This window comes from Colletotrichum acutatum (assembly GCF_030867785.1).
Source record: "Colletotrichum acutatum strain CBS 112980 chromosome Unknown BDZ83scaffold_12, whole genome shotgun sequence".
Classification (NCBI taxonomy): domain Eukaryota; kingdom Fungi; phylum Ascomycota; class Sordariomycetes; order Glomerellales; family Glomerellaceae; genus Colletotrichum; species Colletotrichum acutatum.
Window position 1 is genome coordinate 577,332 of NW_026849006.1, and position 14,025 is coordinate 591,356.

At 52.7% G+C, this 14,025-nt stretch overlaps 2 protein-coding genes across 2 annotated transcripts; one reads left to right on the forward strand and one right to left on the reverse strand.

The window, feature by feature from the left end:
• Window positions 1-376: 376 nt before the first annotated feature.
• BDZ83DRAFT_716498 (PH domain-containing protein) lies at window positions 377-4,026 on the reverse strand (the record flags this gene model as incomplete). The annotated part of the gene is made up of 6 exons (XM_060511853.1): window positions 377-1,676; window positions 1,728-3,096; window positions 3,149-3,215; window positions 3,266-3,649; window positions 3,732-3,865; window positions 3,963-4,026. 6 exons carry the CDS (start codon window positions 4,024-4,026, stop codon window positions 377-379), a joined length of 3,318 nt encoding a protein of 1,105 aa, XP_060369443.1.
• Window positions 4,027-8,536: 4,510 nt separating this feature from the next.
• Window positions 8,537-12,759, forward strand: BDZ83DRAFT_568549 (uncharacterized protein; the record flags this gene model as incomplete). The annotated part of the gene is made up of 3 exons (XM_060504084.1): window positions 8,537-11,143; window positions 11,196-11,780; window positions 11,830-12,759. 3 exons carry the CDS (start codon window positions 8,537-8,539, stop codon window positions 12,757-12,759), a joined length of 4,122 nt encoding a protein of 1,373 aa, XP_060369444.1.
• Window positions 12,760-14,025: the final 1,266 nt, after the last annotated feature.

Genomic DNA, 14,025 nt, shown 5'->3' on the forward strand with positions numbered 1-14,025 from the left:
CTGCGCTGGCATTTGTCATGAAAGAGAGCACTCTGTACACATGCTACATGTGACAACATGGTCCCGTGACTCTGGGCTCCTCATGTCCGGCAATGAAAACAAATAGCCTCTCGCCCGGGAGGAAAAAAGGAGGAAAAAAAAGACCACCGGACCCTTCAAAAGCAGTATGGCTTCTCGTAACGACAGTGTCAAAGCATGCCAGCCATTTCCTCTTGGCCTTCTTGCCAGTGCCAACATGATTTCATCCGTCGTCACCCCCAGAGTCATCATAATCGTCTGTCGATAAGTGAACTTCAAGAGAAGATCTACGCCTCGCATGCAGTGCAAAGGCAAGGCACATGTTGAGTTGTCCCAGCCGCTCGAGACAGGTAGGTCGCTACCTTTCCGGAATCGGGCTCTTGGCCAGACGTCCTCCCGCGCTTACTCTCTTCTGTAAACGGGCATCTCGCTCCCGCTGCAGCTTTTCGTTGGGACTTAGGTTGCCGGGCAGTGACCCAACGCTGTCGTTTGAAAATCCCGTGCTGCGTCCTCGTTTCTCTTCAATATACAATTGCGCACTGCGGCTGAGGGGGAAGGCCGGCATCGTCAACGGAACTTCTGCGCCGTTTTGAAGCAGCATTTCTGCCACTGGAAATGGCACCGTCCTGTCCGTCTCCGGGGGCTGCCCAGGAGTGGGAGAAGGTGACGCAGGATCGGCGGCCGCCAGCGCCAGGAAAACTGCGTGGGTTCCTCGAGACCTGTCCGTGACATTGGGACTTGCCCTCAGAGCCAGGGCGTAGATCACCTGCTGGATCTCATTCTTCTTGATGGCTGCCAGCAAGGTGTCATCGGGGTTTGGATAACGCGAAAGTGTGGCTGAAATCGGCTCAACGTATGCCCTATCCACGTACTTTGCTGTGATGAACCGCAACCGCATCTCTCGGGTTGCCTGTGATGTCGGCTTGTATCCAGGCTCGAGCTTCGCTTCCCAAATCATGTTGGACACTCTATTTCCAACAAGAAGTAACAGCTCGACAATATCAGAGGTAAAGGAATTTATGTCCAAGGTGAGAGATCGCACTTTGCTGATGTGCGTGCCGAGAGAGCGATGAATGCCACTACATTCAATGCATAGAATAATGGCCAAATTGATTGAAACCCATTCGACTTTTGTACCCGACCCGCAATCAGCGCACCAACAATTTCCTTGGTCGTTGTCGCGAAGCAATTGAAGCAGCTTGTCAGGATTCTCGTCGAAACTCGAGCTGGTTGATCGATGCGTGCTGGGTCGAGCGCCCACAGTAATTCGGCGTACGGGTGCGCTATTTGAATTCGCGTGACTGTGGTGGCTATTGTGGCCAACAGAGGGGCTCTTGCCGGTGAGGATCGAGCCAATGTCTCTCTTGATGTATCCTGAATCGCTCGGCGCCGACTTGTCTCTCATGATGCGGCCTTCGACCGCACTTTGCAACGCATTGTTGATAGACGTTATCCAACTGTTCATATCTTCTTCCGATGTTGCTTGGTAGACTCGTTTGAACTGGGGCGTTATGACTTCGAAACAGAACCGGCGCTCGGCATTCCGTGCTTCTCGAACAGATGCCATTCTCAAGTCGATTGGATCATTGTGCAAATCAAGCCTCTGTTTCCAGTTGCTATACTCCGAGAGCTTGCCCTGATCGAGAACAATCCAGAACCTGCGATTTGTTAGGACGCAAAATGCTATGGGGGTTCCCAGATGAACTTACTTGTGCCAGCCCTGTTTGTTCAGGTTGCGGGGGTCAACGTGGTTGCTTCCGCCCTTACTAAGGGACCATAGCAGGCCTTCTTTACGCTGTGTGCTGCTGGCGCCTGACGATTGGCCATAGTCTTTCTCCTCCAAATCACGGATTCCTTTGAACTTTGAGGCTTGAGCAGGACTTCCAACAGAAGAATTGCCAAGACTGCCCGGGGACCGAGATAGCTCAGGAGAAGCCATTGAAAGGGAAGGATTCGAACCCGAAGACATTGCCACCTTCAACTGCGATCCCGTGCTGTCGGCACGGCCCAGATCACTGTCGGAAACATACGCATTTCCGTTTGAGCTCGCAACCGGGCCACTGCTTGTACCGGGTACTGGGATGGGATCTGGCTCATTGTACGGCTGGTTGCTTTTCTCGAGTAGTCGTCTCTTCTCCTCGCGCTCCCGCCTTTGGTACTGATATTCCTTATCGGCCTCTTGTACTTCGCTTGAAAGTGCCTCCAATTGGGGTAGAAGGGTATCAATCTTCTTCGCCGCCTCGAGGAAGCTCTTCGTTTGAGCGTCAGCGTATCGTGTGAGATGGGACAGAACTTCTTGTTCTTTCCGGCCGCCATGCAAGTCTTGCATGAAACTCGAATAGTCGAAACGCTTGAGCTCAAAGTTGCGACGTTTGGTCTGGTACTTTGAATCACTCTCTGCCAGTTTCTTAGCCTTGACGGAATCGTGACGCTGTCCGAGATATCTCGAAACGTAAGCATAGTAATCCTTGCTTTCCTCCTCAAAATCACGTTTCTTGGACTCGGCTTGCTTGATGTCCACTGTGTAGAATTTGTCCAAAGGGTCAATCACAATCCTCTTCAGGTTGACAGTATTTGTCCGCTCATAGGCGAGAATTTCCCGAGCAATCTTGTCAAAGTAGTGTTCAATGGCTGGCTGAACAGCATTGGCGTTTGTCGAAGAGGCTTCCCGAAGAGTGTCGATGAACTCAGAAAAGTTCTTGTTGGCCTCCTGCTGTGCCTCATGTGCTTGTTTGGCCATCTTGAGCACGCGCTTCATCTGCGTCCGCATATTACCAGTCTTTTGCTCCAACGATTTAATCGTCGCCCTGAAGACAGGTCCATCGTCTGGTACAAGAACATCGTCGGTGGGTTTCGGGCATGCGACATCAACTTTGATAGGCTCCGATGCAGATTGTGGCACAGGGAGTATGGTGGTCGATGATGTATTGCCCGGCAACGGTGACAAGGGCTCGTCTAACTCGGCATGACTGATCCGAGAATCCACAGACTGGGACGAGGCGACACGGATCTTGGGAGGGGCGGTCAGTAGGAAGGGAGGGGATGGCGAGTTTGGGTGGCTGAGCGGTAAGACTGGGTCTAGAAGAAGTCAGCTGCGGGCCGCAGGTAAGAAAGACGAGCGAAGCCTTACTCGACACCCAGTATGAGAAACTAGCCAGAGTGTGCAGGCAGTGAGCGCGAGGGTCGTACTCGACGAACTATGAAGGGATTAGCAATGCTCCATGCTCATGGTCTGTAGTCAGCATACGCTGCAGGAATTCCTCCAGCCACCACCCCTGTCTTCAATGCTCTTTGGAGGTTTCCATTTCCAGGTCCATTCAAAAGAAACGGAGGGAGTGCCGCCAGTCGCAAAGTCGCCTACCAACTCAACGTTGGAATTCTTGTGTAGATTCGGGTCGGCGTGGAACTCGCGGGTCACCAAGTTCTCTACTTCGCGGGGTGTAGAGGCGTAGACATAGGTTAGTCCGCTGATTTGAGTGTCGGTCGTTGCTACGGCGTCAGCGCCGCTGTTGGTGACAAACTGCTGGCCTTGACGTATAACGAAGGTAAAGGTGAAGACTAGCTCGTCGTCTTGGTTGAGCTTCAGTATGAAATTCGGAACGCCGCCGGGACTTGTTACGACTTCGGTGTCCTGTAAATGCAATGGTCAGCGCATGTCACTGGGAAGTTAAGAGAGCACAGGGGGTCTGATGTTATTCTTTGCGCCTACGAACCTGAACGAATTCTATGGGACTGCCGTCGCCTAGCGGACGAGAGGCCGAGACTCTGGTGGCGGGGAATGCGTTGGGAACGATGTTTACGGAAGAGCGCTTTCGCGGGTTGGAGATGACGAGAGAAGATATGGATACTGCAACGGAGAGTTAGCAAGCGGGTGCGCAAGGCTGCATGCATGAACAGGCACAGAGGCAAGCAGAGCTGAGAGAGCAGAGAGCGGGAGGTCGCACGTCGATTCTGGTCTCTAAGATAGAGGGTAGCCCCGTCATCGGGCTTGCTGCTAACGATGCCCATGATGAGATGTTGAAGTTGGGATTAACGGCGCATGAAGGTGTACAACGTCGGAGGTGAGGCAGAGGCAGAGGGAGCGCCTCTTTGGTGGTCGGCGGGCTTCGCAGCGCGTGGTCGCAAGTTAGCCAGGATCGTGAACATTTGGCGACACAAAAAGAGGCCAAGCCACAGCCACGGGCAGGCGGTACGGAAGCGTGGACTGAGCAGCCAGGTTCGAGACGCTGCGGCTGTGGGAGGCGACGAGGGCCTGAGCGAAGGGGTTCAAGTAAAAGCTGCGGGGATAACGGCAGACAACGGCGGCGTCGAGGACGGGAGTATTTGAGGGGGAACAGTAATGAAAGGTAAAATACCAAAGAAGTGGTGGTAGTTGTTGTAGTGTAGAACGGACGGGGGGAAATGAATAAGAGAGTCATGGAAATGCAAAAGGTTGAATGTTGCGATCCGATGTCGACGGAGAACCACCTGCTGCTGGGCTGCGGCACGTCTGCCTCAGAGGCCTGTTGCTTGTCGGTCGCTGTCACTGTGTTGCTATTGCTGAGGTGCTTGCCTGCTGCCGCTGATGTGCCCCCCCAGTGCCCCCCCCTCCCCTCCTTGAAAGTGTCGTCAAGGCCCGCATTCGGTTCAAGCTACTTTTGTCGCCGCGGATATTTCCCATGTCAGCTAGGTACATGTACACAATGAATGTGGGCTGGACTTGGCTGGGCTGGGCTTGTCACTCTGGTGGTCTGGAGTAAGGTAAGGTACCATGCCACCTCGTCTGAATTGGACTGGAAAGCACGAAGGGTAAGGTACACTACGCGCCGCCGCTGCCACTGGAAAGCTGCGATGCGCACTTAGGTACATACAGCACTGGCTGGGCAGGTGCACCTCACCTCAATCCCCAAGTGCCTTCCCCCGTTGTGACGTTGAATCAAGCCCACTTGGTCTTCAGGCGCCAGGGTTGGCAAAGACGAGATTGGCGCCGATTTCACTTTTATCCCGACCCCTGCCCGCCGGCCTCAAATTCCCATCATTATCCACCCGTGGAACTCTCTTCGTCTAGCCTTTCTAATGGAATACCAAGCACCGGGCTGCATCAACGATAATAATACCATCACACAAAGAGCTTTACCCCCTCGGCATCACCTCCACGGCATTCAGGAACGCCAGCCTCCATCTCACCCCAACACCAACGGACACCAAACCTTCCATAGCCTTGTCAACTACTAAAACAGCACCACCACAATACCATCACCGCCAGCCATCCACCATCTCACCTCCGGGTTTCATGTGTCCTCCTAGGTCCTCTTTGGGGCACTGAACAGCATCCACGTCTCTCCTTCATTCCAGGCACAACGGCGGCCTCTTTCACTTTTTAGCCATTTATGGTGGGGTCACCAGTTCAAGATCTTCGACAGTCGACCAAAGCGCATGGGATCACCACACCACCTGGTCCTGCCCATCCCACATATTGTTGGGCCGTAGCAAGGCACCTTGGCACTAATTACCATGTCTTCATGACAAGCACGAACAAGCAACAAGCTGACTGGGCGCGCAGTACCGCCGTTGCTTTTCGTACCTCCCCATCCTCTCCACTCTAGGGGCCTAGGTGTTTGCCCCTCACAGATTCCCAACTTGGGGAAGCGAAGCAAAGCCCGGCAAGCCGCGAGATCTTGAACTCCCTCTCAGACGACCTGTCTCCGTCCCCCAAGTTTCTTCTGCGTGGAGACATGGCCCTGTCTATTGGCCGCTGGCCCAGGATTCTGTTCATCACGTCGACAAAGCGGCTCTTGCAAACTGTTCGGTTGATTATGGCGCTTTCGCCCGTTTTCTTGTCCAAGATTCCAGAGAGTCGGGATTCAACTCGTCAACTTGCGACGACACCACCTGCAGGTTGCGAATTATGCCTCTGCATTGCATCAAGAAAAGGGGTAGCTAATGAGGGGCTCTTTGAGACTAGCTCCCCAGTCCTCTGAAAAGCCTTGAAAGTCAATCGGCCACCACTCTCCTCCAGGAACTAGATGCAACAAGCTCTTTCGAATCATACGAACGAAGTCTCTGCGTTGATCGAACTATTCGTCTAGCCAGTCGGGTTCAGTCTTGGGTTCGTCATGATGTACTCATGCCTACCAAAGTCCCGGGAAGCGTCTCCGCCTCTCTGCCTCTGCTATGAGCCAAGCATAGTCCAGCCGATTCCGAGACTCTCAGGTAAAAGAGGATGGAGAGCCGTTTCAGACTTTCTCTCACAGAAGCAGTGCGCCTGTCACCGATCAACGGGCGCCGGCCGCCATGGCCTGCGCGGCGTAGCTGTCTGGTCGGTGCAAAGCTAAGATCATCTCGTACGCGCCTTGATACCTATTACCACCGTGACTCTTTTCGACTGTGGCGGCGGCACCGTTGACTCCGTCAGCAGCTTTTTGTTCCTACGGATATGATCCCACAACTAACGTGACGTCTAGCACGTCAGCATCGAACTTGCAACCTGTCACCAAATGTCAAATACTTTACAACGCAGACCTGTCACCTCCGACTTGTTGGCGCTGTATTGGGTAATTTCGCCTTTCTGACTTATTACGGCTCCAGTAGCCGGACTCGTCCGTGTGTATGAGATAAACAATGGACCATGCAATCCCCAGCGTCCCAGCGGCAGACAAGGAACATCCCTCGGACAAAATTGGGACGAATAATCGGGCACTGGGCACAGAGAACATAGCGCCTTCTACCTTGGGCTCTTGGCCCCGTCTGCCCTGCATTCTGGAGCTACGGCTTTCCAGTACCACTGCCTGCTTGATTGCCAGGGCGCATCGTCGATCTTCCTGCCTTGATCATGATAAGACAGCAATTGCACCTGCCCCAAATCAGCTGAACCACTGAGACGCCAGCGTAGTCCTTTGCGCAGCAGAGGTCCTTCCTACGAATGGCCACAGAGTTTCTGCCGGTGACTAGGAAGTAATAGATTTGACCGAGAAAGCCATTGCAAGTTGGGTCAAGGAAAACGCTTGATGAGTGCCCGTGTAGTATCATACTGAATATGATAAGGACCGGGAAATGATGAGCTGCGCATGACGGACCGGATATGCGCGTCCAGGACGCTCCATCTTTGGTCCGGACGAACTACTGATTCGCTGGACAACGGCCGTGGAAATACCCTTGGACCGTTGGGAGGATGCAGTGGAGAAGAAAGAAAATTGAAAGAACAAGAAAAAAAGGTCGATATCAGCGGCCAAGACACATTGCGTGGAAGCATGTGACTTGCTGAGATCGTTTGGCGCTTTGAAAATGGTCATAGACGTTATACATGCCGCCTTCGCTGGTGACACAACACGCCCAGGTCCTCTTGGTGTTGATAGTCTCAAGCTTGACTTCATTCACGTAGAAAAGTAAGGTGATCTGCAGGAGGCCGGACTGGGAATCCGAGACTAATGCCAGACGGCGAAAGTCTTCGTATTGAAGGCGAAATACCCAAGTATGGCGGCGACAGATCTCGTGTCGTGAGTGCCTCCCTTTGTACAGCGTATGGTCTCATGTAGGTGGATTTACCGCCTAAGAGCTTCTTTCAAGGGAGCCTTACACGGCCCGATGAAAGAAACGAAACATCACAAAGTCGGTGACCATTATCATGCTGCGTTTCTCTTCCAATATCTATTGGGGAGAGGTTTTGATGAAACTTAGCATCAAGCTCTATCGCAAAGCAAATCAAAGGTGGAAGTCTGACCTAGAGCTTGGAACCAAACACCTAGACACTTTGCATGCCAGTTGTCGGAATTATCTGTTCGCTCGCATTTCTCTAGATTGAGGTATCGTATCGTCAGGTCAGAAATGCAGTGACCAGTGGTCCGGCCCCGTCCATGGGTCTCCGCTGGTCAGGCATCATCGATACCCGATATGTCCAGCACTGATAAAATCAGAATACCTCTGTCCACCGACTAATGCCACCAATTTTACTTGCTGCGATAAGTACCTTATTAGCGATAAAATGTTGCTGGAGGTACACTATTCGCCAACTTAGCCTCCCTCCCGTCCCTCGTGCTGTCCATACCAGGGCCGCTTAGCGCCGCGCAGGGCCGCAGGTACCACCGTGCCACCTTTTCCTGGAAAGTACAAGGGGTCCCGGCAGTCACCGCATCTCCTTTTCTGCCAATGACGTGTGTCACCTGCTGCACCAAACATTCACCCCCAAACCTTCTGAGGGTCCCCAAGCGGCTGCAGCGTGCTTGCTAGACATTGGGTCCTTGACCGATCAACACCACCATCCAACTCTCGACGGCCACCACATTTCGCCGCAACCTTCATCCTCCAAACCCCCCGACCTACCGACGACAACTTCTCCGCTGTCGCAGCTAGAACCTTCCTGACAACTCCAGATCGACCTGTCACGTCTACGAACAAAGTCTACGGCCGACCACTACAAACCACCTAGCTGGCCATTCTGCGCTGGTACGAGAATGACAGCTCTCTCATAAATTGTGACCCGTTATCGCCCACGTCCGACTTTCGACCCCACGCATCTCCGGACCCGTTACGATCAGCAATCATGTCATCCGCTTCTAGGAGCTCGTGGATGCCGGGCCGTCGAGTCACTAGCAACCGGCTTAGCATGAGACCGAGGGGAGCATCCAGGGGCAACATCACCGTCGTCAGCCATGACGATGCCTATACCTTTGCATTGCGAATTGCATACCTCAACCATATCCTGCAGCCGAGACAGAAACGAAAGCAATATGTTGCCGCCCCGAAACCAGCTCAGAGATCCCACACGAGCGTCACCGAACTGGTCGGTCAATTCGTCTCGTCGGGTTCCAATAGCATCAAGCTACCCCATGGCTTCCAGAAACCCTTGGAGAAGAGACTTAAGAACGTCCTGACGGGGAAGGAACCCATGCAAGGCTTCAACGACTCGGCACTGAAGCGTAGCTTTGCTGAAGCATACACAGCCTTCACCGAGAAGGGCTTTCAGAAATCCGTAGAGAAAGACCGAAAGCTCGAGCCTTACGTTCTCATGTTCTACTCGTCCGCAACCAAAGCCAACCAAAAGTACGCCCAACTAACATCGGCGACGGACGACTCGTGGAAGGAGACGGCGGACAGACATATGGCCATGTTCATCAGGCTAGTGGCGCAAACTCTTCGGGACCAGGGGCACGACAGAGACAGGCCCGAGTTGATGAGCCGATTGCATACTTTGGAGAACAAGCTACTCACTAGGGATCAGAACTTGTCTCTCGACGCTGCTCAGGGCGAAGGCAACACCATCGAGATCGTCGTCCCTCCGAGCACCGACGTCAAGGACATGCCGCTAGTTCTCACCGTGGCTCGCATATTTGGTCGATCAAACTCAGAAGTACAGTCAGATATCGAGGCTAGCCGATACATCTGGACGGAGGAGAATGCAATCAAGGACATGAAGAACTACCAGCAAAGGTTGGCTTCAGGTGCGCCTGGCGCTTTGAGGAGCCAGGACTTTGATGTTGAGGAAGCCTTCCAAGAGTGGAGGAGGGCTGAAGCGCCGCATCTGTCTCAAATCATTCTCGACATTTTGACTGTCAACCCTGAGTTGGCCAAGACGTCAACGGCTGCGATGGACAAGCCACTTCCTGGGCGGCCCATGTCAGTCTTTGGGACAGAGCAATCGTATTCGGAAATCAGCAAAGCAATCTCCAGCCCTGATGGATCCCTCCTGAACTTCGACAGCTCCATCAACTTTGATTCCCTGTCTCTAGATGACTCTAGCCAGGACTTCGAAGAGGCCGTCTATACGTTCATTCCGAACGACTCGAGAGCATTTTACAAGGCCATCCTGAAAGACTGCATGACGTACGACCAACTACACGCCGATCCAGCAGCAGAGTTTACTCCGATCTCAAAGCAATCCGGTGATCTGCTCATGGAACTCAGCGTGTACTGGCGCCTTCCTCAATTTTCAAGATTAATTGCTTTTGTCGAGGTGATTGGCAAGAAGTTCCTCGATGGAGAGCTTCCTGCCGAGGATCTTCTCGCTGCAATGAATGACGTGAAGACTACAGGCGAGGAGGTCAAGAAACCGCCACACTTGCACCAGTACAACGCGGGCTTGCTGGACATTGACCAAAGCCGTTGGACAATTCACGATTTCGCCGTATATCAGCAAACACTACACAGCCTCCACGACTTTCTGCTACGAGATCTCTACAACCTGATGCTCAACTGTTACGCATCGAAACCACCAAACATTGCGGCCGTGATGGAGTTGCTAGTGGACCACATCCACTCGGACCCTGCGTTCTCCGTCAAACCTGAACAGGCTCAGGAATTTGCTACTCACCTCACCGACGGCATGAGACGTGCTGCCACCGACGCGTACAATGCTTTTGTGCACGACAAACTACCCAACCATGCCTCTGAATGGCAGTTCACCCACGTTGTTGAGCTCGGCCGGGCGGTCACCAAGCTTTCGAACAAAATCCAAAAACGATACAAGAACATCGGGGAGATTATGGGCGTCAAACCCTGGCAGGTTCTCGTGGATGTGATGTTTCCCAGCTACGAACGAGATGCGCAACACATTATTGAGCGCACTATTGCGGTTGCAAAAGAGGGTGGTGAAGAGATCAACATGCAGGATGGGTTCGACCTCTACAAAGAGCTAGTCGACATGCGCAGGACACACCACGCGGCGCTGCCCGACAAGCCATTTGAGTTCCAGATTGAGGAACTTCTGGTGGATTTTGTTTGGCGATGGGTTCGCAATGCCGAGAGCGTCATGGTCGAATTAGTCGACAACGCCATTGCCGAAGATCCGTTCCAGGTCAAGACTCACAATCCCGACGGCATTCCTTCGGACAACGAACGACACAGCTCCTCCGTTGTGGATATATTTTCCATGTTCCATCAAACCATGGAACAGGTCTATCAGCTAGAGTGGGACAGCGACGTCCACCACGCCAGATTCATGACGGCACTGGCTCGTTCTTACGCAGCTGGCATTGGCCAATACTGCGAGGAGCTTGAGAAACGGTTTGGAAAGGAGATGGACCGGCCAACGGCTCAGGAGGCTGCAGCTGCGAATCAAACAACACAAGAAAAGTTCATGCAGTATGCTCAGTATGCTCGAGATGCCTGGAACACCAAAGATGCTCCAGAGCCGTTCCAATTCTATCCCGAGGTCTGCACCGATTTCCCACCCTGGATCACGTAACTCGCTAACATAATCTTAGTCTTTCGTCAAGCTCAATAATATCGAGCATGCCATGCAAGCTTTAGACAAGCTAGAGAAGTCGATGAACGTCGACGCTTGCGCCGAGGTTTTGCAAAAGGCTGAGCGCCTCGGCAAGCAACAACCAAGACGACCTAACAAGTATGTCTTCACAATCAAGATTGTTGAAGCCGAAGACCTGAAGGCTTGCGATCCCGGTGGCTTCAGCGATCCGTACGTAGTCCTCGGGGATGAGTACCAAAAGCGTCTTTATAAGACACGCATTGTGTACCGAAACTTGAACCCTCGCTGGGACGAATCTGTCGACATCACGGTGTCTAGTCCGCTGAATATTATCGCCACTATTTGGGATTACGATACCTTTGGCGAACATGACTTTGTTGGTCGTACGTCGCTCAAGGTTGATCCCATTCACTTTAGTGACTACTTGCCTCGCGAGTACTGGCTGGATCTGGACACCCAAGGTAGAGTGTTGCTGCGTGTGAGCATGGAGGGCGAGCGCGACGACATTCAATTCTACTTTGGAAAGGCGTTCCGGCACTTGAAGAGAACAGAGAGAGATATGGTCCGCAAGATCACGGATAAGGTACGCTTCATTTTGTTGCACTTGGATTCAGCTGCTAACTCAGATCTAGCTCCGAGCTCAAATCAGTGCCACCATCTCTCTCGAAACTCTGCGGAGACTGGTCAAAGGTGGCGGCATCGGTTCGCAGGTAACCAGTCTGTGGAAGAAGAGAGCATCGACCATGCCGGTCGTCACCACAGCAAGCGACATCGAGGGAGCATTGCAACCGCTGTTCCACTACTTTGACCAGAACTTCGCCATCATGAAGCAGACCTTAACTGACGCCACGATGCTTGCGGTCATGACACGTCTATGGAAGGAAGTCCTCCAGGCCATAGAAGGCCTGTTGGTGCCCCCGCTGTCCGAGAAGCCCTCTTCGCAGAGGCCCTTGGCACAGAAGGAGATCGACATTGTCTACCAATGGTTGAATCTCCTCTTTGAGTTCTTCAATGCCAAGGATGACTCTGGAGAGCAGTTGGGTGTGCCGCAGGACGTCTTGAAGTCACCCAAGTGGCACGAGCTGGCAGCCTTGAACTTCTTCTACTTTGAGCCAACGGATACCCTGATTCGGGAGTCTGAGCGCATGGCCGCTGCCAACGCCCAGCGCGCGACACAGATGCTTCTCCAGGAGAAGCACGAAAATCGACTCTCGGCTCCAGCAACATTTGGGCCAACCTTTAGCGGCGGGCCTGGAGCTTTCGCCAGTATGGGCACTATCCGACGTGGCAAGAGCATCATGATGAGCCGAAATCTAGGCACAATGAGGAGAGCCAAGGAAGAGAAGCGCAAAGAGGCCCAGGCGGATCCCAGCGATGATATGATCCTCCGCATTCTTCGCATGCGGCCCGAAGCAACGAACTACCTCAGGGAGAGGCACCGTCAAAAGGAGCGCCAGGCGGCTGCTGCGGCTGCGGCGCTGATTGTCAAGAACAGTGTCAATCAGGGGTGGAACACGGGAGGTGCGTCAGCCTATCGGGCTAACAACCTGCCCAGACGATGAGATGATCGACAGCGCGGGGTGGACGCGGCACAGCGAGGCAGCAAAAGCAGGGCGGACATGGCGAGGCGTTGGCTCTCGACTTTTTTGTTTCTGTTTCTGCTTTTTTACCTTTTCATTTTTGTTTGCTCATCTCATTTGGCTTGTTGGGCAAGGGAGGCAGGCATACTTCGATACCATTCTGGAGAGAGCAGAGAGCAGAGGAAGAGCGTGTGTGTGTGTGTGACTGATGCCTGAGTGTGGAAGGAACGAGGCAAAGGGCGAAGGAGCAAACACGCAGCAACCAACGGCCTATTCACTTTTTTTCAACGCACGCAGATTTGGGCACACGCAAATTTTGGTAATGGTTCGACGGCATCACGGGCTATATGTAGATACCCCCCTTAAGCTACGTTCTTAACCTCGCCGGCGCCTTTGTTTTGGGTTTTGGTTTTTCAAGGAACGAGGGGCTGATATTTATTTATTTTTTTCAAATTCTTTCTTTTTTTGCCTTGTTTTGAGTGAGGCTTTTTGACTCGGATAGAATGGTAATTTGCAGAGAAGGGGTGATGATGATCCCAGGGGTTAATCCGTGACTTCTTTTTCTGTTCAAACGTGCAAGGATGTAACAAAGATGGTGAGGATTGGTATAAAGCCACCTTTTGAAAGCCTCATCCGGGTCTATCAAGATCTACTATGCTTATCCAGCTCTATGTAGTTGTACATGGTGGTCTGATGATCCTCAAGGTCACTCACATCCCATCCATCCACGAGTTCGCTGGCTAGATATCATATCACAAGATATAAGGCGAAGCCCCCTCCCCTCTCCTCATTGTTTCTGCCCTATGAGTTTGATGCTCTGCAGTCTGCAGCCCGTGATCTGCGGCACACATCATGCAGAATGCGGGCCTCATTCTCTGCATCCTTTTCGACAGCGATCGAAATGGCTGACAAAGATATCAATCAGGTTGAGGTTGGGCCGTCAGGACGCCAGGAGAGAGAAGTGTGTGTCCTGCAGGTCCGAACCTTGTCTCCTGTCCAAACGGATAGGCGATGAGGAGAAAGGCAAGAAACGGGTAGGGAGTAGCAAACGGAACTGTCGAGGAGAGTCGTATCGCACAGAGAGAAGTCGAGTCTCTTGAGTATGTTTGTATGTCGGGCAGCAGATGATCTTTGAAAACCCGGAATCCAATTCGTTCTATCAAAGGCACCGCTCAGGGAGCGGGACAGCAAAGGCATGCCTGAGAGCTATACTGCACACTTCCCATATCCCAGACAGAAAAGGTTCCT